The sequence below is a fragment of the Bufo bufo genome, chromosome 2 (genome assembly GCF_905171765.1).
Source record: "Bufo bufo chromosome 2, aBufBuf1.1, whole genome shotgun sequence".
Classification (NCBI taxonomy): Eukaryota; Metazoa; Chordata; class Amphibia; order Anura; family Bufonidae; genus Bufo; species Bufo bufo.
In genome coordinates this window covers 341350016-341373206 of record NC_053390.1, presented here as the reverse complement: position 1 = coordinate 341373206, position 23191 = coordinate 341350016, and the positions used below count along the sequence as shown (strand labels likewise).

At 41.7% G+C, this 23191-nt stretch overlaps 1 protein-coding gene across 1 annotated transcript in view; it reads left to right on the top strand.

The window, feature by feature from the left end:
• The window catches only part of PCSK5 (proprotein convertase subtilisin/kexin type 5), a 468004-nt gene that overhangs the window by 406454 nt on the left and 38359 nt on the right, over window positions 1-23191 (top strand). The window contains exons 26-28 of the mRNA XM_040417061.1: window positions 2379-2521; window positions 4376-4585; window positions 22009-22092. Coding sequence (XP_040272995.1) covers window positions 2379-2521; window positions 4376-4585; window positions 22009-22092 — 437 coding nt within the window. The remainder of the gene's footprint in view (window positions 1-2378; window positions 2522-4375; window positions 4586-22008; window positions 22093-23191) is intronic.

Here is a 23191-nt window from a genome sequence, read left to right as displayed (position 1 = left end):
CAGAACTCTGGGAACCTGATACCGAAGGGCCAGTGGTAGGGGTGACTGCTACTTCGGTGGAAGAGGGGGAGACAACCCCGCTAAGTGTGATGGTGGGAGATGTGGAGGACTTGCCGCCGGGTCCGGAATTGGCAGACCTTAATGTCTCCGGGGATAATTTTTGTACCGCCCAATGTCGGGACCCAACCCTATCCCGTGCCTGGGAAAATTTGTTAATAGTAGATGGTGAACCACAACAACCTGGGGCAGAGTCAGTGTTTCCCCGTTTTGGGGTTCATCAGGATATGTTGTATCGGGTGAACCAACTACGGGGTTAGCCTATTGAACAGTTGGTGGTCCCCAAGGCTTATCGCTAGCATGTGTTAGATCTAGCCCACCAACACGTTCTCGGGGGGTCACCTAGGGCTGCAGAAAACTCAGGTTCGTATTCTACAGCGGTTTTACTGGCCCAGCATATTCAAAGAAGTGGAAGAGTTTTGTAAGTCTTGCCCGACCTGCCAGATAACTAGCCCCCAGCCACATTTTCGTGGTCCCCTAGTACCTATCTCGATTATCGAAGTAACATTTGACTGAATAGCTATGGACCTCATAGGCTCAGTACCGAAGTCCGCCAGAGGGCGGTGCCACTGCGACATACCTCAGCCAAACTTATAGCTAAGGAATTACTGGAGATGTTTTCCAGAGCAGGTACTTGAGAAAATTGGAGATGTAAACTAGAAGGTACACCAGGCAGAGCGGCGAAAGCCGGAGCAGGTTTACCATGTGAATTTACTCAAACCATGGAAAGATAGGGAAACCTGTACAGAAGACAGCCTGCGGCCGGATTTTCTAGGAGAAGAGGTACTGACCCCTCTGATGCAAGAGAGGAGGCTTCCACAGTAAAAATTGCTGACAGCCTCTCCTCTAAACAGACTCAGGAAGCCAAAGAGTTCATTAGTCGGAACACAGATGTGTTCTCGGACCTCCCTGCACGCATTTCCATAATCCAGCATGACATTGTCACTGAGCCTCAGGCAAAAGTCCAATTAAAATCAAACCGGGTACCTGAGGCTCGGCGACAAGCCATATCGGAGGAGGTGCAGCTAATGTTGCAGGAGTCAAAAAGTGAGTGGGCCAGTTGTATAGTATTGATACCCAAGCCGGACAGGACGTTGCGGTTTTGTAACGACTTTCGAAAACTTAACGTGGTTTCCAAATTCGATGTGTATCCCATGCCCCGTGTGGATGAGCTCATCAAGAGGTTAGGACAAGCCAGGTATTTTTCTGTTTTGGATTTATCTATCTATCTATCTATCTCATATCTATCCCGCACAAGTCTGAAGCTCGCACGTGCCGCGGCCGTGCAGGGGTTAATGCGCCGTCATCGGTGATTTCACAGATGCCTGCGCATACAGCAGGGGTCCGGCTATCAGTGACTGCACCCACCCGATCACCATGCAGTACATTTACGTCACTGGGCTTTAAGTCAGGTCCAGATCTGACATACATGTACGTCATTGGACGTTAAGGAGTTAAGTGGGGGATGTATCTAATGTAATGATGTAAGGTGCGTATTACTGGAATACAGAATGATGATTGCAGTTTATGTATACACACACACACACACACACACACACACACAGATATATATATATTTCTGTGTGTGTAAAAATCTGCTGGTTACATCATACATCCGTACCTCGCTGTGTGTATAAATAAATATATATACTCATGGTGAGGTAGAGATGTATGATGTAACCGGCTGATTTGCTATATGTCACACCAGTTAAAGGGGTTGTCCAGGTTCAGAGCTGAACCCGGACATACCCTTATTTTCACCCAGGCAGCCTATCTGTCTGTCTATCTATCTATCTATCTATCTATCTATCTATCTATCTATCTATCTATCTATCTATCTATCTATCTATTTATCTATCTATCTATCTCATACCTATCTATCTATTAATCGATCTATTATCTATCTATCTATTAATCGATCTATTATCTATCTATCTCTATCTAGCTGTCTGTCTATCTAAGGTTTGTTTCACAGTTGTGTTTTTTAGATTCAAAATTTGTCAGCTTCCAGCTCTCACTTTTGAGAAGCCCTTTTTTTGAATGAAGACTACAACCTGACTGGTTGCTATGAACAGCTACTCGACTTTTCCTTTGCACCAATTTGTGATTCATTTTCTCACAATTTCAATATTCTGTCTCATCTAATGTCTAATCATTGACTAAGTTGAAATTCTCATCTCTGGCATTTGGTATTATCTACAGCGTTGCGGAGAAAAGTTTTGGATATTGATTGTCAAATATCATCGCCTCATGATTTCTTAAGTTCACGGCTAACATTTTGTTGAACACCTCATGGATATCCCCACTCTGTTTCTGTGCAGGTTCGAGGATTTATGCTACACAGTCTGCCCAGATGGCACATACAGCAGAGACCTAGAAATGAGGTGCTTCCCGTGTGAACCTTCATGCCTCAGTTGTACTGAAGATGAGTGCCTATATTGTGAGAAGGACTTCTATCTGAAAGGTAATGTCAGCACATTACTATTTACCCAGGGCTGTATTTCGAGTTGATGCTGCTCTAGTCACATTTAGTGCTCATGCCCCCTTTTGGTTCGGCTATAGCTGACTTTTGACATTGAGGTTAACAGCAGCTACATAACAATTTTGACAACGTGGTTAAAGGTTTCATCTGAATATACCCTTACACAGCTGACAGTAAAATATAAACCTAATACACAAGTCTGAAGGCATCTCCATCAATGGATGGTGCATGCAGTGGTTAGAACAATAATAACATGCACCATTCGGCTCTGATATCCCCTCAAGATTCATTCACTTGAGTGAGTGGGTCTGCAAGAAAAACAGACAGGACCTGGACATCATCTGTGAGTGGTCTGTATAAAAATGTGTCCATGTCTGTTGGCCTCATCTATTCATATACTCCACCTGTACTTGGGAGCTGAATGCAGGTGCAGTGCATTTGAATGGAGAAGGCTGAGTGATGTGTCCCTCCATCAGCGGCTATCTTATGTGGATGGCGGCTCAATGTGGACAGCACAAAAGCCTTGGCCAACAAGGGGCAGACCTCATGAAATAATGTTATTTTAGTAAGTGCCATATAATCATCTTACCTACATATTGATCAACAGTAGCCAAAAAGTGGACCCTTTAATCAATGAGTTATGTTGTGTACCCCAAAATGATGCCAATTAAAAATTACAACTACAAAAATAAAAAAGTTACTGCTCTTGGAATACGAAGATGAGAAAATGAAAAAATAAAAGCTGGGTCACTAAGATACAAAATAGGCTGGTCACTAGGGGGTTAAAAGGTTTTCTGATGAATAACTTATTATTGCATATCCAATGAAACACACACAAAAATCTAGAAAAAGAGAGTGCGTGGTTCCCGTTTCTCAGGGTGTCCGCACATGAGCAGTCACTATCTGCTGTAGGCCACTTTCACACAATCAGTATTTGTAAGCCAAAGCCAAGAGTGATTCCAAAATACAGAAGAGGCACAGTTCTTCCATTACAGTGTTTCTCTGTGTGTAAGAGGCTAAAGTCTATGGGAGGCATGGAGGGCACTGAACCAACAGTCAGCCCCCAGCCCCCACATATCAAACGACTGAGCTAAATCCAATGGAAATGCCATAAACGTTATTCTTTTAAAATGTCTCTTCTCTATGCAACGCCTGCACTAACAAATGTCTAATCATGATAAAATATTGAAAAATTCTTAACCATGCTCAATAATGCATTGATAATAAATGATGTTGTACCATCAATGTCCAGTACTGTATATATTATTATTAATGTGTATGATGGCATCAGCACCATACTTATTTCCTGTGCTCGGACTCCAAAGCAACAGTGCTAATCACAGAGCCACCATGTTGGCAATCATGTGACAAACTGAAAGGATGCCCTATTAATGGACTTCGGTCACCAGAATCACTATATAGCAACAGGCTGACCTGCAGTCTGGGTCCCATCCCCATCTGTGGCCTTATTTCTGAGATATCTGAACATTTAATATATGGAAATGAGCCTCTAGTAGCAACTGCGGTGTTGCCATTACTCCTAGAGGCTCTGCTTTCCCAGGCAGTGTAAACATCATCATGCCTGGCCCTGACTTCCCCATGTCCCTTGCCTTTGCCATGTTCTTCAGTACCCGGCGCAGGCGCAGTACAGGGGAGAGGCTTGCCAGCAGTTCTCCTCGGTCAGCCTGTCCCACTACAATGATTGTGGTGACAGAAACCCTTTAAAACAAATAAGCCTCTGATTGTGAAAATAGTAATTGTATAAATGCAGCAATTTTAGGTAACCTTGTATGAGGGGGTACTGTACTGTATTTTTTACCTTTTCTGTTTTTACAGATGGTGCTTGTGTCCATGACTGTGGCCTTGGATTCTATGCTGATGGTTTAGAGAGAGAATGTGATTCCTGTTACAGATATTGTGACACATGTACTGGGCCTGACTATGATGAATGCACCACCTGCAAACCAAACTTACAATATCAGAGTGGCCAGTGTGTGAATCCATCTGACCAGAAAAATGGGAGGCTTCCAGGAACATACTGGAATGGTAAGGCAGGAAAAGAGAGCATGCATTTAATTCATTTGTCTAAATTGTTGCTCCCTCAATGGGTTAACAGCCTCTCCCCATTATCTGTTTAGGAAATGAAGTATTATGGGCTTCTCAATATACTAATACTGGGAGGTTACTTGGAGCAGGGGGTACTGTATTGTGTATATTAGGGGCCTCAGGGGCTACCGTACCTTTTTAGGGTCTTTTGAATAAAGCAGGGAACATTAAAGACAGGGCCATATTTCTCCATAGGCACTGGAGGTCCTTATTTGGAGGTGCTTATTTGGAGGACATAATAATCACACAAAATAATTAAAAAAAATTACGTTTTTTTTCCAGCTCCTGCCTTCCGCTGCTTCTGGTAGTGGGAGGGAGCATTAGTAGCAAATAATGGCGGGAGGAAGGGAGCTTTTGTTTCCATCCGCTTTCAGAGTATCTGATTGCTGCACTCATGTGAGGAGGGAGAAGCAGAAAGGTCACCCAGGAGGTGCTGTGTGTAGGAGCAGTTAACATTACACAAACAGGTACATAAGGAGTGAGGAGGGGGAAGGAGCACTACATGCACCCGTGGATCAGCCGGAAAATCCGTAACCATAGCCATAACTTTTTTATTTTTCCTTTTACGTAGCCATATAAGGGCTAATTTTTGCGGCATAAGATGCATATTTTAATGCCACCATTTAATTTACCATGTCTGGTATTGGAAAACAGAAAAAAAAAAATCTTTGTGGGGCAAAATTGAAAAAAACAACACAATTCCATAAAGGTTTTTAGGGTTTTGACATCACAGCGTTCAATGTGTGGTATCTCAAAACCAAAGCAAAACACTTCCGTCCATATAATACAACCAGCTGCATCAGAACGGATCTGGTTGTATTATATGGAAAATGAAGAAACCAGATCCGGCAATAAAACCATTGTAAGTCATTGGGCATCGGATTCGGGGGGGGGGGGGGGGTTTCGTGTCCCAAAAAAATGGATCTGGCACCATTGAATTACATGGTTTTTGGTGCTGGATTCGGCTTCTTCAGTTTCCCATGTCGCACACAAAAACGCTGCTTGCAGTGATTTTGTGTCTGGTATGGGAATGCAACAAAAAGGAATGGAATGCATTTTGGTGCACTCCGTTTCGGTTTGTTCAGTTTTGTCACCATTGACAATGAATGGGGACAAAGCAGAAGTGCTGTGCTGCAGTTTTGAGAGCCTGTGCCAAATCTCAAAACCGGACAGCCCAACGCTTTTGGGGTTTTTGCAATTTTTTTGCCTAGGAAGACTGTCAATTGTCTTGATTTTTTTCCCCTTGTGAATTATCTTTCTCCCTGTAAAATGATGGACTTGAAATGAAAACAGATAATAAAGATATGTAACAGATATGCTATATCTAGATATATGCTGACTGCTTGCCTTAGATTAATCAAGAGATGATATAAAAACGTCTAAGCTTCATAATATTTGTCAAGAATACATTGGTGCCTAGCAGCATTAGACAGATCTAACAGTAATTTATGCTATGAGCCCAACCTCTTGCCATGAGGAAAATCACACGCTCTATAAAAGCAATATGTGAAAGTTTTGTCAAAATATTTGGTGCAGATTCTGCGCTGGAAATCTGTAACAAATTATAGTACAACACACTTAAATGGGGTTTTCAAACCAACCATATAGATTTGAAGACACACTGATAAGTTTTTAAATTTGCAATGTGCCTCTTATGTCATGAATTTGCACCACATTTTCACAGCAGATTTCACTTTTTGCAATGCAGAGGATGACATCTAGGCAGATCCAGAGCAAAATCAGTGGGGGACTTTTTGTAAAACATCTAAACTTATTTGTTAAATAGCCCAAAAATAAAGAAAAAAACGTTATCAAATGTTTATCAGCTTCAGGCCTAATTCACACAAATGTAATATACATCTATGTGCTGTACGTGTATACTATTGATAGCACACTGATCCATAGAAGTAAATGGCGCTATACACACACCTTTGTTTTTACACACAGATTTTGCATTACTTTGTTCTGTGTCTCACAGAACATGGACCTGGAGACCAGTGGAGACAATGGTCTTTGGCAGTTGCAGAGTACGTGTCAGGAGTTTACCTAGCCAAGATACTGTTCCTGGCTGTGCTGGGAGGATTGCCATGCTAACCAGTGTTTAGCCCTCTGTGTACCAGCCGTGGCTCGTTTCCTGGATTAACCTCTTGACTGCTGAATTGGCTTCTACTGATTCTTCGATTCTTCTGGCATTCTGACTGTGACTAATTTCTGGATTAATCCCTCATCTGCTGTTTTTCAGCTCTGACTTTCTCTCTTGGTTATGACCTTGTTTCTCCACTACTCTTTGTTAGGTCTGCTTCTAGTGAGCTCACACCAGTTCTCTGCTACCTTATACCGCAGGTACAACCTAGGTTCCTAGCAGCAAAGTCCATCCAGCCTTGCAACATGCTCTGATGAAGAACCTAGAGGTAGCTTCAGCTCCTTACAAACAGGTGTGGTTAACAAAGACTAGTAGCAGCTTTTGAGTTTGCTAGCTGTGGTTCTGGATGGTGACCATAGTCTTTTCTTATAGTCCATGTCCTACAAGAACATATGGATGTTACTACGTATTAAAAATTGCTGGCGTGTTACAGCTGCAACATGAATGATTTTTATTATGGATGGCTGAATCTGTCCTCATATGGGTTTGTCTAGCTGATTAACTAGATCGGTTAGTGAATAGTTTATAATGTTTTTGGTACCATGTAGATATACTGCTTTATTTCCAGAAGATTATATCCTATTTTCCAATATAATGGAAAATAATTTCTCCATATATGTGTTAATTTTGAAGACTGATTGTGTACTACTTGAAGGGTACAGTTAAACTCAAACCTCATATGAATGCCAGTGTTATGTTTTACACCTACTCAGTGGCCAGTAAAGTACTACCAGGCTATCACTGGCTACACACAATACCTTGACATGGTCTAAGATGTCTAAAACATTTCAGTTTTTATCATTGTTGTGTTATGTAGGATAAAAAAAACTCTGCGCCACAAAGAAAGATAATAAAAAGGTGTATCTGTATAGATGCAGCTCACAGAACAGTATTTCATAAAACCTTAGATTCCAGAGAGCCCTGTAAGATCTTAAAAGCCTACTCACTGCTCCATCTATAAAACTTATGTTCCATCACAATTACTATTTCCAGCTGAAATACCACCTCTTGGAATGGCATTTCGTCATTTGCTAGATGCTTGCTTTCTATGAACATGTTTAACCCTCTCTTGGCAGGTTGTGCTATTTAATCTTTGTGTAGTGTTTTTATGATCTAATCTGACACTTAAAGAAACACTACCATCTACATACATTTTAATAAAAATAGGTTAATAGCTTTCTGGATATAATTTTGAAGTTACCCCATGTATTCTACTTCCTATCTTGGCTCTTTAACTTCCTCCTTTGTTTGGACTTTTAGCACAGCAAACAGCCTCACTTGACTTTCTCAGTCAGACTATCTCAGTAACCAGAGAGAGCCCCCCGAACTGACTCAAAGAAAGATAATAAAAAGGTGTATCTGTATAGATGCAGCTCACAGAACAGTATTTCATAAAACCTTAGATTCCAGAGAGCCCTGTAAGATCTTAAAAGCCTACTCACTGCTCCATCTATAAAACTTATGTTCCATCACAATTACTATTTCCAGCTGAAATACCACCTCTTGGAATGGCATTTCGTCATTTGCTAGATGCTTGCTTTCTATGAACATGTTTAACCCTCTCTTGGCAGGTTGTGCTATTTAATCTTTGTGTAGTGTTTTTATGATCTAATCTGACACTTAAAGAAACACTACCATCTACATACATTTTAATAAAAATAGGTTAATAGCTTTCTGGATATAATTTTGAAGTTACCCCATGTATTCTACTTCCTATCTTGGCTCTTTAACTTCCTCCTTTGTTTGGACTTTTAGCACAGCAAACAGCCTCACTTGACTTTCTCAGTCAGACTATCTCAGTAACCAGAGAGAGCCCCCCGAACTGACTCAATTAGAGCATCACACATTACACCGATAAGGGCAATGTAATTCTGTGGACATCTTTATATAGGCTTATCAAGAGCCTTAAATAGAGCTGCCATACTGTTATCTTAATTCTAAAAATCGACTATTACACTAACAAATAAACTTTTCTTCCCCTTACAGCAGCAGTAAACTAACAATGGATTACCTATCTGTATGGGTGTTTTATTCTCTGTGCTGACTGCTACAGAAGGACAATATTTATATAAAATTTTAAGATCTAAGATTCATCTGCAAATCTACAGAGAATAGACATCACTACTTTAGAGGCATTTTTTAAGACTGTCAATGAAGATGAAAGAGAACCTGTCAGCATAAAATGCCATATAATGAACATGTAGTATGGTATAGAGCAGAAGGACCTGAGCAGATTCATACAGTGCCTCAAAAAAGTATTCATATCCAGTGGCGCTCTAAGGGTGGAGCCGTGGGGGGCGGTGCACCCCAGGTTTCGGCTCTCAGGTGGTGGCAGAGTCCAGAAGCAATGAGCGATTCCATCAATACAGATGGAAGCGCTCATTGCTGGAGCACAGGGAGCTGATGTCCTGTCACTCACCGTTCAGCTCCCTGCGCTCCTCCCCTCCTTCAGGCCGATGGCGCTCTGAATGGTAGAGCAGGAAGACTTCTCCTTGCTCCACCATTCAGCCTGCAGGCACAGATGACTCTTTTGTGGGCGGAGCCTGCAGCCTAGAAATCTGCATAAGCTCCGCCCACACCGTGCTGCAGAGTGATCTGTGTCTGCAGGGAAGAGAAGACTGAGCTTCAGGAATAGGACAGGGTGAGTAGTTACTGTGTTTCTTTTTTTGTTTTTTAACACAATAGCCATTGCAAATGTGAAGGGGACACAGTGGACATTTCTACTCTGGAGGGGCCACAATGGGCATTGATAATGTGAAGAGGCACAATGGGCATTTCTACTATGGAGGGGGCACAATGAGCATTTCTACTGTGGAGGGGGCACAATGAGCATTGCTATTGTGAAGAGGGCACAATGGGCATTTCTACTCTGGAGGGGGCACAATAGGCATTGCTAATGTGAAGGGGGCACAATGGGCATTTCTACTATGGAGGGGGCACAATGGGCATTTATACTATGGAGGTGGAACAGTGCACAGAGGGCATTACTACTATGAAGGGGGCACAGAGGGCATTATTACTGTGAAGGGGCATAATAGGCATTACTAGCACAATGGGCATTACTACTATAAAGGGGATTCACAAAACAGAAGAAAGGCTCCAGCACCAGACGTAGACGTTTCAACAATCCTGATCTTTATTCATCAACATATTCCAAATGGATACAGCAATCAGTGGCACTGGCTCCCACTTAATCCCAGTAAATCTACGCGTTTCGAACAGTAGTGTTCTTAGTCATGATTCTGAGAATCATGACTAAGAACACTACTGTTTGAAACGCGTAGATTTACTGGGATTAAGTGGGAGCCAGTGCCACTGATTGCTGTATCCATTTGGAATATGTTGATGAATAAAGATCGGGATTGTTGAAACGTCTACGTCTGGTGCTGGAGCCTTTCTTCTGTTTTGTGAATCTGCATTTAGGACTGGCTTGAGTCCGCCCCGTGCACCGCTACATAGGACAACGGAGGTGAGCTGGCTATTACCCTTCTTTTTTCTACTATAAAGGGGGCACAATGGGAATTTCTGATATGGAGGGGGCACATGGGGCATTATTAGTATTAAGCAGGCACAATTGGCATTATTACTATTGAGGGGCACAATGGGCATTATTACTGTGAAGGGGGTACAATGGGCATTACTACTATTAAGGGGCATTATTACTGTGAAGGAGGCACAATGGGGATTATTACTATGAAGGGGACACAATGGGGATTATTACTATGAAGGGGGCACAATGGTGATTATTACTATGAAGGGGGCACAATGGGAATTATTACTATGAAGGGAGCACAATGGGGATTATTACTGTGAAGGGGCACAATGGGGATTATTAGTGTGAAGGGGCACAAAGAGGGCATTACAACTGTGAAGGGGCACAGACAGGGCATAACTACTGAGAAATGTGAAGAAGGCACAATGGGCATTTCTACTCTGGAGGGGGCACAATGGGCATTGCTAATGTGAAGGGGGCACAATGGGCATTTCTACTATGGAGGGGGCACAATGGGCATTTCTACTATGGAGGGGGAACAGTGGGCATTACTACTATAAAGGGGGCACAATGGGCATTATTACTATTAAGGGGCACAATGGGCATTATTACTGTGAAGGGGTACAATGGGCATTACTACTATTATGGGGCATTATTACTGTGAAGGAGGCACAATGGGGATTACTACTATGAAGGGGACACAATGGGGATTATTACTATGAAGGGGGCACAATGGGGATTATTACTATGAAGGGGGCACAATGGAGATTATTCCTATGAAGGGAGCACAATATGGATTATTACTGTGAAGGGGGCAGAATGGGGATTATTACTGTGAAGGGGGCACAAAGAGGGCATTACAACTGTGAAGGGGCACAGACAGGGCATAACTACTGAGAAGGGGGCACAATTAAGGGATACGAACTTTAAGGGGGCACAATGTGGGCATAACTACTGTTAGGGGGCACACATCTGTACAAAACTACTGTGAAGGTTGTACAATGAGGGCAATACTACTGTGAGGGTGTACGATTTTTTTATGTATTGGGGGGTGGGTGCCAGAGAAAACACACGCCCAGGGTGCCAAACAACCTAGGCACACCACTGTTCATACCCCTTGAACTTTTTCACATTTTTTTTCAACCACAAACTTAAATGTATTTTATTGGGATTTTATGTGAGAGACCAACACAAAGTAGTAAGTATGTGTGAAGTGAAAATAAAATTATACGTGGTTTTCAAAATTTTCTATAAATAAGAAACTGGAAAGTGTGGTATGCATCTGTATTCAGCCCCCCTATACTTTGTAGGACCACCTTTCACTGCAACTACAGCTGCACGTCTTTTGCGGTATGTCTCTACCAGCTTAACACATTGTCCGCAAATCACGGTCCGAGGCCCCATTCAAGTCAATGGGTCATCAAAAAATACGGAACGCACACGGAACACATACGTATGTCATCCGTATTTTGTGGATCCATACTGTAGAAATGCTATGCCCAGCCCATATTGCTCATGTGTTTGGTGATTAATAATTTACTGCTTCCGTTTCTGGTTTGGAAAAACTGATCAAATACGGAAACCATACAGATATATTTTGTGCAATAACGGAACGGAAGAGGACTTAAAGAGGACCTTTCACTAGTTTAAAAACTAAAAACTAACTATATCAGTGGGCAGAGTGGCGCCCAGGGGTCCCCCTGCACTTACTATGTCTCTACCAGCTTAACACATCTAGAGACTAAAATCATTGCCCATTCTTCTTTGCAAAATAGCTCAAGCTCAGTCAGATTGGATGGAAAGTCTCGGTGAACAGCAATTTTCAAGTTTTGCCACAGATTCTCAATAGGATTTAGTTCTGGACTGTGACTGGGCCATCCTAACATATGAATATGCTTTGATCTAAACCATTCAATTGTAGCTCTGGCTGTATGTTTAGGGTCGTTGTCCTGCTAGAAGGTGAACCTCCGCCCCAGTCTTCAGTCTTTTGCAGACTCTACCAGGTTTTCCTCCAGGATTGCCCTGTCCCCTACATGGCTTGTGGCAAATTGCAAATGGGAATTCTAATGGCTTGCTTTCAAAAATGGTTTTCTTCTTGCCACTTTTGAATAAAGGCCAGATTTATGGAGTACACGACTAATAGTTGTCCTGCGGATAGATTCTTTCACCTGAGCTGTGGATCTCTGCAGCTCCTCTAGAGTGATCATGGGCCTCTTGGCTGCTTCTGTAATTAGTGTTCTCCTTGCCTAGGTTGTCAGTTTAGGTGGATGGCTATGTCTTTGCAGGTTTGCAGTTGTGCCATTCTCCTTCCATTTACTGATGATGGATTGAACAGTGCTCCATGAGATGTTTAGAGCTTGGAATATTTTTTTTATAACAATGCCTGCTTTTCACTTCTCTACAACTTTATTCCTGACCTGTCTGGTGTGTTCCTTGGTTTTCATGATGCTGTTTGATCTCTAATGTTCTCTAACAAACCTCTGAGGCCTTCACAAAAAGTCTGCTGAGCTCGGTAGCCAAGCAACCCATCTTATCAATGACTGACAGTTATCTCTGTATACACACTTAGATAGAGAATGCTGCCAATCACCGGTAATAGCCAAAAGGGCCGGTGTCTTGAGCTCACAAAGAACATAGATTTGCATGTATAAAATTACTAGTTTAACTGAATCTTTTGAATTGCTATCTATATTGCTCAGATCATATACTGTACATATTTATTTTTTTAGTCATACTTGTATACTTTCCCAGAATGGGGGAGATCTAGACTTCTGGCATGGGAGGTAAATCTTTTGGAATAGGGGGAACTATCTGCATATTTTTATATTTCTAATGAATGGAACTCTATGTATATTCAGGCATTCTTCTGGCAGCTTTGTTTATGAGTTGGGTAGTCTCCTGGCACTGTTTATGGGGGACTCTGTTGGCACTGTTCATGTAATTGTAGTCTGATTATTAATATTTCTTCCACTTCATCAGAGAACTGGGGTATTGTGGTTTGCGTTCTGGGCTGCCTGGGACAGATTGATGTACACACATTGGGAAACTAGGTGGGGTGGGGGGCCCATAGTAAGTTTTGCTACTCGGCCCTGTGAGATCTGTGTATGCCCTTGTTGAGAAGCAAACTTGATTTGTAGAAATGTGTGATCCTGGATTCTTCATTCTTCAGTTTCTAACCCAGACTTTGAGGATGCCGACCTGTTAGAGGATGCCAACCTGTCACAAAACCCCAAAATATAGGATGTACTTGAAGTCACTTATATATAGTATGTACAACAGCTGCCGAAAAGCACAGTGATATTGTCACCATCAGCTACAGCGTTACAATATTAGCTGCCACCATTAGTTACTGAATTCTGCCTTCCTTTCCCCAGATTAATCTAACAGAGGGAAACTTCACTAGCAAAGTCTATCGTGGCAATGATGCTACTTGCTGTATGGCTAAGAATACTCTATCTAACCAGTACAAAATGGTCATCAGATGTACAAGAATCTGTTAACCTGAATGCTTGGATATAGAGTATAAAACCTGTTGACAAAAGGAAACAAAAACTGCCACCTGGGAACTGTACTCAGGGATAAATGGCAATTTAATGATAGTGGCTCAGGGGAAGTAATGGTCATTTAGAAAAGAAGCAGGGTAATGAGCAGGGTTGCAAAACCTGTGCCATGGGGTTCACAGGTGGCCTTCTATGGCATTCTGTGCAGCATCAGAAGAGGGTTTGGCTTCATGTAAAAGGTCCATGGTTTAATTGCATCTCTGTGTGTAAAGAAATGTGCCAAAATGTTGGCGCATTTTTGGAGTACAAAGGGGGAGGTGTTATCAATGATTGATAGCACTCTCTGTGTAAGTGTGTACCTATACATAGCTGTCAGTCACTGATAGCTTTACACAGGGGAGGTGCTATCAGTGATTGATAGCATTCTCTGTGTAAGTGTGTATATATTGATAGCTGTCAGTCACTGATAGCTGTACACAGGGGAGGTGTTATTAGTGACTGAAAGCATTCTCTGTGTATGTATACATAGATAGCTGTCAGTCACTGATAGTTGTACATGGGGGAGGTGTTATCAGTGATTGATAGCATTCTCTGTGTAAGTGTGTATACATAGCTGTCAGTCACTGATAGTTGTACATGGGGGAGGTGTTATCAGTGATTGATAGCATTCTCTGTGTAAGTATGTATACATAGATAGCTGTCAGTCACTGATAGTTGTACATGGGGAGGTATTATTAGTGATTGATATCATTCTCTGTGTAAGTATGTATACATAGATAGCTGTCAGTCACTGGTGGCTGTACATGGGGAGGTGTTATCAGTGATTGAGAGCATTCTCTGTGTAAGTGTGTATACATACATAGATAGCTGTCAGTCACTGATATCTGTACATGGGGGAGGTGTTATCAGTGATTGATAGCATTCTCTGTGTTCCCTGTGGAAGTGTGTTTCCCTGCTGTTTCTTTTCCTCATCTCCCTGTCCTCACTTGCTCATTTACAACCTTCACCTGCCACCTGCCATATCTTCTGATGCTGTGCACCCCCCCACCACCACCACCTCCCCCGCTGCCATTTTGAAATAAATCTAGCAGAACATTTGGAACAATGAATGGGGAGATCTCTGGATTCATTTTAGGTACAGGGCTGGTTCTAGCTTTGTTAGAAAGAGATTTTCATGTACTGTATGATGTTTTATTAACATGGAATAACTACTTTTTTGCGGTCTTTGAGAGTTGTTCAATAAGACAGGTTGGCTCTCAGACTAGAAAAGGTTCTAAATTATGTTTAATTGTTATAATTATACTCAATAGTATGTAAGTACATATATTTTAATATGAAAGTTCTGGGTAAAGCTGCTTGTCAGTACATCTCATGCCCCTACTACTACTACTGCAGCTAGCACATTTTTAGTACCCCTTGATAAAGTTACCTTTAAAATCACATGTCTTCCGTTATTTCAAGTGATATACAGCACACTCTAATTACATCGCCCTTCATTTGTCCAGCCAGAGAAGTCAAACATTTTAATGGGTATTTTTTTATATTTTTTTCGCTCAGGGCATAGTATTCATAATTTCGCTACATGAAACAGAAAGCATTTCTTCAGTTTGACAAGTGCACTGTGAAGACTACAGTCAGGGAGATGGGATTGCATATTATTATGGACAAAAAAAGGAAACTACTTGTTGAATATACATTGTATGGATTAGGAAAATAGTGGTACGGGTCATAATTATTGATCACATTCCAGATGTCAATGCTGTAAGACAGGATGTAAAATTGAAGCTGTATCCAGCATGGATGTTATGGGCTGCACAAGTTGTGAAGTCTCTGTTGATAGAAATCACCTCCAGCATATACTCAAGGTTATCTTCTAATTCCCTCCTTGTCTTTGAAACTGACCAAATTTCCACAAAACCCTAGCACAACTTTGAATTTAGGTTCCCCAGCAGGGGCCGCAAGAAGTTGAACACCCCCTAGTGGTGGCTTCAGGCCGTCAGATAGGAAACTAATTTCAGCCTGCTCAAAGGCTCTTGGTATAGACACAGGCAAAGCAGTCAGCAAATGTCAAGGCGAATGTAGTATTTGTCAAAAATAATTGTATGCAGTGGTGTGCCTTCAAAGGAGCCAGACCATGCAACCGCTATTGGGCCTAGAAGGAGGAAGGCCTGGGCTGAATCTTTCTTCTGTTACCGACATAAAACACTGCATTTTTATGCGGGCTGCCATTGGGGGAACTCAGAGCAAAGAGATTTTTTTACAGCTTCCAGTGCAATCAGTAGCAACTGTATTGATTTCTATGCCCTGAGCTCCCCCTAGTGGTGGCTTCAGGCAGACAGTTTTTATAATACACCGTGAGGGAAGTTTCACACATGGTGAGACTGGAGAGATTTATCAGTGTATTTATGCGCCTTGTCTGTTATATATGCATTGAGAAATATAGGGATCAGAATGAGAGCCATATGTATGAAGCACTTGTTCCAGTTTTTCTGACTCAGAAGTTGGATACATTGGGTGAGATGCAGACTGACTGTTTTATTACAATTAGTTTTTTATTTTATTATTTTATTGTATCAGCATGTGATAACCTACGGGGCACAGGTACACTCAAGCAGTCATGCTTCAAGGGCCCAGTGGCCCTCCTGCCTCATAAGAAGACACCAGTTTTATAAATAGCACATGGTATGTGGGGGACTTAATATCTGCATTGGGGCACGGGAGCTTCCAAATATACCTCTAATTGCATGGGCACTGTATAATTCCCCAAATATGTTCTAACGCGAAAGAATTTACAGGTATGCTATGCTCCTGGTTATTATAAATGAGAGCACCAACTAAAATACAAAAAATCCCCTCCTTGTGTAGTCTTCATATGGATTGTTGTGGCAGGCGCAGCACTATGAAGTGCCTTTTGCGCTGTGGCATTAGAAGAATTCTGATATCTTTGACTTTTAGTCTAACTGTTAGTTACTTTGTAATTCCTCTAGCGCCGTTCTATGGAAACAGTAGGTTTAAAGAGCACACCAAATGCTTGAAATAACTTATTTATTAACTTCAACTTTTCTTCATATAACACTGCCGCCTCCGCAGCAGATAGTCCATGTACAAAACACGTGTTGCATAAATATTCATAAAATGGTGGTATGCATAAGATAGTGGTTCAACTGTTCAATCTTGTCATTCAACATAAAATGGTGGATATAGTTCTCTCTTCAGTATCTGTACTCTCGCTTTAAGTTATTTAAGCACTTTATGAGCTCTCTGAGAGGCATATCTGAGGTTAACCAATAGTTCACTTGCTCTACTTGGTTTGCTGTTTTCTCTATACAATTGCTTATGATTTGGTATGAGCAGTTCGCATTTGTATGCAATTTGTTTGGATTATATGATTGTATGGCTCAGTAGTTCGTTTGTATGCAATTTGCCATTTGTATGGTGGAACTGTAAGTAAATATACATATAACCAGTTCAGTATACAGTTCTAATCACTATATTAACAGTAGGAACATTAAATAACCGTTTTAAATACCTATTTTGGCCTCTTGCTTCCATAAAACACAGCTCTTAATGAAGTGAATGTCTGTTCAGCTCCTCTCCTCTGGTGTAATGAATCCAGCAGCTCCTGCTAGGGAAATTTCCCAGACAAGCTGTGTGTGAGGCTGGCTGTAATTGGTGAAAACTCCTGGGCTGTGTGAGGATAGCTAGGATTGGTCTAGACTTCTGCCCAGCAACAACAACTCTATGCTTTCTGTTGTTTATGCTGTGTCATTGAGCTTACCTCACATTCATATAATGAATCTTAAAGGCATATTATCTTTTCTGCTTCTGTGAACACAATATACACTGCCTGTCCAAAGAAAAGTCGCCACCTGGATTTAATTAAGGAGATTGCAGAAATTACTAAAATTGGGTTAAGAACTGTCCAACACATTATTAAAAACTAGAAGGATAGTGCGGACCCATCGTACTCGAGGAAGAAATGTGGAAGAAAAAAATTCCTGAATAATCGTGATCGGCGATCACTTAAACGTTTGGTGAAATCAAATCGAAGAAAAACCACAGTAGAACTCAGGGCTATGTTTAATAGTGAAAGTAAGAGCATTTCCACACATACAATGCGAAGGGAACTCAAGGGATTGGGACTGAACAGCTGTGTAGCCGTAAGAAAACCACTAATCAATGAGGCAAACAAAAACAAAAAAGGCTTCAATTTGCTAGGGAGCATAAAGATTGGACTCTGTAGCAATGGAAGAAGGTCATGTGGTCTGACGAGTGAAGATTTACCCTGTTCCAGAGTGATGGGCGCATCAGGGTAAGAAGAGAGGCAGATGAAGTCATGCACCCATCATGCCTAGTGCCTACTGTACAAGCCTGTGGGGGCAGTGCTATGATCTGGGGTTGCTGCAGTTGGTCAGGTCTAGGTTCAGCAACAGTATGTGCTCCAAGAATGAGGTCAGCTGACTACCTGAACATACTGAATGACTAGGTTATTCCATCAATGGATTTTTTATTCCCTGATGGCACAGGCATATTCCAAGACGACAATGCCAGGATTCATCGGGCTCAAATTGTGAAAGAGTGGTTCAGGGAGCATGAGACATCATTTTCACACATGGATTGGCCACCACAGAGTACAGACCTTAACCCCATTGAGAATCTTTGGGATGTGCTGGAGAGTGCGGATGCGGTGCGATTTTCATGCACGGTTGCTAGGAGACGAACATGGTTATAAGGGAAAATAATAACATTCTTAATACAGAATGCATAGTACAATAGGGCTGGAGGGGTTAAAAAATTTTTAAAATAATTTAACTCACCTTAATCCACTTGTTCGGTCAGCCCGGCTTCTCTTCTGTCTTCATCTTTGTCGTGCACAGGAAAAGGACCTGTGGTGACATCACTACGCTCATCACATGGTCCGTCACATGATCCATCACCATGGTGAAAGATCATGTTATGAGCGCAGTGACGTCATCAAAGGTCCTATTCCTCAAAGAAGAAGACAGAAGAGAAGCCGGGCTGCGCGAACAAGTGGATTAAGGAGAATTAAATAATTTTTTATTTTTTTTAACCCCTCCAGCCCTATTGTACTATGCATTCTGTATTAAGAATGCTATCATTTTCCCTTATAACCATGTTATAAGGGAATAATACAATCTACACAACACCTAACCCAAATCCGAACTTCTGTGAAGAAGTTCGGGTTTGGGTACCAAACATGTTGATTTTTCTCACGCGCTTAGAAAACGCATTACAATGTTTTGCACTCGCGTAGAAAAATCGCGCATTTTCCCGTGACGCACCCGCATCTTATCCGGGCCAAAAACATGACGCCTGTGTGAAAGAGGCCTCAGACTCTACCATCATCAATGCAAGATCTTGGTGAAAAATTAATGCAACACTGGATGGAAATAAATATTTTGACATTGCAGAAGCTTATCGAAACAATACCACAGCAAATGTGTGCTGTAATCAAAGCTAAATGCGGTCCAACTAAATATTAGCGTGTGTGACGACTTTTTTTTTGGACAGGCAGTGTATATAACAGTTATATGACATCCAAAACTTGAAGTCACTGTAAATAACTCTGCTTTTGTCTTTAACACACAAACATAGGAACTGTATTAAGGTTATTGGCAGGTCTAGCTGTATAAACATATAAGCTATGTTAGCAACCTAGGACAGGTCTTAGCTGGCCAGCTACAATTGTCACCAAGCCTTCCTCAGGCCCTGAATCCCCATTATGCATATCCCTTACAGGATACAAATATTGAAATAACATATGTATTGAATATTTGTCATTAGTCTTGTCAGTGTAAATGAGTGATGGAACTTTAAAAGCGACTAGAGTAAGGCCTCTTTCACACTTGCGTTGTCCGGATCCGGCGTGTACTCCACTTGCCGGAATTACACGCCGGATCCGGAAAAACGCAAGTGTACTGAAAGCATTTGAAGACGGAACCGTCTTCCAAATGCGTTCAGTGTTACTATGGCACCCAGGACGCTATTAAAGTCCTGGTTGCCATAGTAGTAGTGGGGAGCGGGGGAGCAGTATACTTACCGTCCGTGCGGCTCCCCGGGCGCTCCAGAGTGACGTCAGAGCGCCCCATGCGCATGGATGACGTGATCCATGTGATCACATGATCCATGCGCTTGGGGCGCCCTGACGTCACTCTGGAGCGCCCGGGGAGCCGCACGGACGGTAAGTATGCTGCTCCCCCGCTCCCCGCTACACTTTACCATGGCTGCCAGGACTTTAGCGTCCCGGCAGCCATGGTAACCATTCTGAAAAAGCTAAATGTCGGCTCCGGCAATGCGCCGAAACGACGTTTAGCTTAAGGCCGGATCCGGATCAATGCCTTTCAATGGGCATTAATTCCGGATCCGGCCTTGCGGCAAGTGTTCCGGATTTTTGGCCGGAGCAAAAAGCGCAGCATGCTGCGGTATTTTCTCCGGGCAAAAAACGTTCCGTTCCGGAACTGAAGACATCCTGATGCATCCTGAACGGATTTCTCTCCATTCAGAATGCATTAGGATAATCCTGATCAGGATTCTTCCGGCATAGAGCCCCGACGACGGAACTCTATGCCGGAAGACAAGAACGCAAGTGTGAAAGAGCCCTAAGTAATGCCAGGGTTGTAGAAATTGCCTTGGTGTAGCAGTTGCATTGGTTTCGTGACAATACTATTGTTACAAATGACTGTCACATGATATAAAGTTAATAAAGCAACAACACGCTTAATTCTATTACCTATTACAGGTCCATGAAATCTGATTCCCTGCCATTGAGTTTTTTTTTTTTTTTTACTGGTATCAGGATTACAAACCTGTAACTAAACGCTTCCTTAACATTGTTTGATGTTACTGTACTGCCATCTAGTGTCCGGCCAACTAACTGTTCAGACAGTTTTTTTTAATGATGTGTCATACATTTGTTGTTTGTGTATGGTAGAACTAAAATGGTCAGACATAAATGGGTCATTTATCCATTGGATAGCCAGTCCATCCATATAATGGGCATATTTACAGACTTTCAAAATGGCTTACAAAAGTTCTCAGCAAAGCTACAGTATGTTTACTGCTACAATTTACTTGGCTCACTTTGAGAATGATTTTGTGATATATTGGTATAAAAGTAGGTATAATATGATTTTCAGAATAGAAGGGCTCTATAGTGCTTAAAACACTTTGGCCCTGCTCCATGATTTCTGCTTTTGAAGATCTGACACAACATCCAAGCTAAATGTCCACTAATTTTAATTGTCCTTTGCTCAGAATTAGGCTCTATGAACCCGGCGCTAATATAACTTTGTGAGCTGGGTATTAAGGGGGGAATTTCTCATTGTCCCCACACTAGCTTTCTGGTGTTAAAGATTCATAAAACTCGGTTTTGTGACTTTTTAAACGCCATCGTGAATTTTTCAGTCGCAACTGCCATTTTTACGGCGCAATGGCTAGGTTTCTCAAGAGGGGGCATGGTGAGGCCCCAGCAGAGAAATTGGTGTAAATGATGATTGAAATCTACAGCATGTCCCACTACTGGAGGAGGCATTTAATTTATGACTAGGCCCACTCCTCATCATAAATTAAATTACTTCTTCAGTGGTGCAGGGCCCATCAAGACTTAGGCCCCGATTTATCAAGACCAACGCGTGCTGTGCCAGTCTTGATGGGCCTGTAGATTTTAGTTATTATTAACACTAGTTTCTGTAATACATAATGATGAATGTGCCAGGGCTGATGCCCCACACACACACCATCCTCATTGCTTCCCCTTTTTTTTGGAAACCTGGCATGGGTGGTATACAACTGCCAGTTGTGACTAAGTTGCAATGACATTTAGAAAGTCATTAGAAAAAGGTTTAGAACTTTTTAATGCCAGAAAACTGGCTTGGGGGAAACAATAAATTTCTCCCTAACTTTCCAGGGTGGGATTTGTCTCTGTAAACGGCTACACCCCCACTACTTTCACAGAGAATGGTGCCTAATTATTCAGCAAATGCAGTTTCTGTGCTGCCTCCTGTAGTTTATAGAAAATTTAATTTCTCTGATGTAAAAACAGGCCTGGTGGGCACCTTGTAATATCTTTTTTTTTTCTGCTGGAGTACATAATGTGGTCTTTTGTTTTTTCAAAAACTGCAACAGAACACTTGTTTCGCATTGGTCACAGTTACCGTATACTTGTCACATAAAAAATACTTTTAAAATGTTTTTTATTTTTTTACAGAATATGCAAAACAATATCAGCCCTGTGATGACAGTTGTATGACCTGCAATACATCATCTATAGCGTGTACTTCATGTCATTCAGGTAAGGTCATATATCCCTTTCTATTTTCAGTTTGATGGATTGTTGTAGCCTTTCTAAGGGAGAGTTCACATCACAGTTCTTTCACATATCAGTCTGAAAAACTCTGCAAATCTGACATTCTCCAGACTATAGAGACTAGAGCGCCCCATCCTATCTGTCTACTTAGAGTTAGATGGTGTTGAGACACATTAGGTATTCGAGAAACAAATCTATTAAAAGTATGACTAAAATCAAAGAAATGTTACAGTGCGCGTATAACAATCTAATATATAAAGCTGAGTGTATGTATGTGTGTGTGTGTATGTATGTATGTATGTATGTATGTATGTCCACTAAAGGAATCCACACCATCGCATTTACAATCACAACATTTGGCACACAGGTACATCAGGTGTCCGGGAAGGTTTTAGACCAGGTCTCAGCTCTCTAGGACGTACCGTTCCTGAGATATTCCCCAAAAAATGCATTAGCCAATAGAAGCTTGATCACATGACCCTTCTCAGCCAATAGAAGCTTGCAGGTCCTCCAGTCTCCACATACACAGTTTTACTCCAGGTTTCCATAACAACCCAGCCATTAATCTTCATTGCTGTAAGAGAGCTTTAAAGGAAATATGTCACAAGGATAATTAAGTGTTCTTGCATGGCAAGACCACTTACTGTTATCTCACATATATATTCTTATTATTATAGCCAAATTTACCACCTTTATAACTGGGGATGTAGCTGTATTCAGAATAAAGCAATCACATTCAAAATCATGTTAAATAGGAGTCAGCATACACCCGCCATCATTTAAAGTGCCTCTGATTAACCCCAAATAAAGTTCAGCTGCTCTAGTTGGTCTTTCCTGAAATTTTCTTAGTCGCATCCCACAGCAAAAGCCATGGTCCACAGAGAGCTTCCAAAGCATCAGAGGGATCTCATTGTTAAAAGGTATCAGTCAGAAGAAGGGTACAAAAGAATTTCTAAGGCATTAGAGATACCATGGAACACAGTGAAGACAGTCATCATCAAGTGAAGAAATGGCACAACAGTGATATTACCAAGAACTGGACGTCCCTCCAAAATTGATGAAAAGATGAGAAGAAAACTGGTCT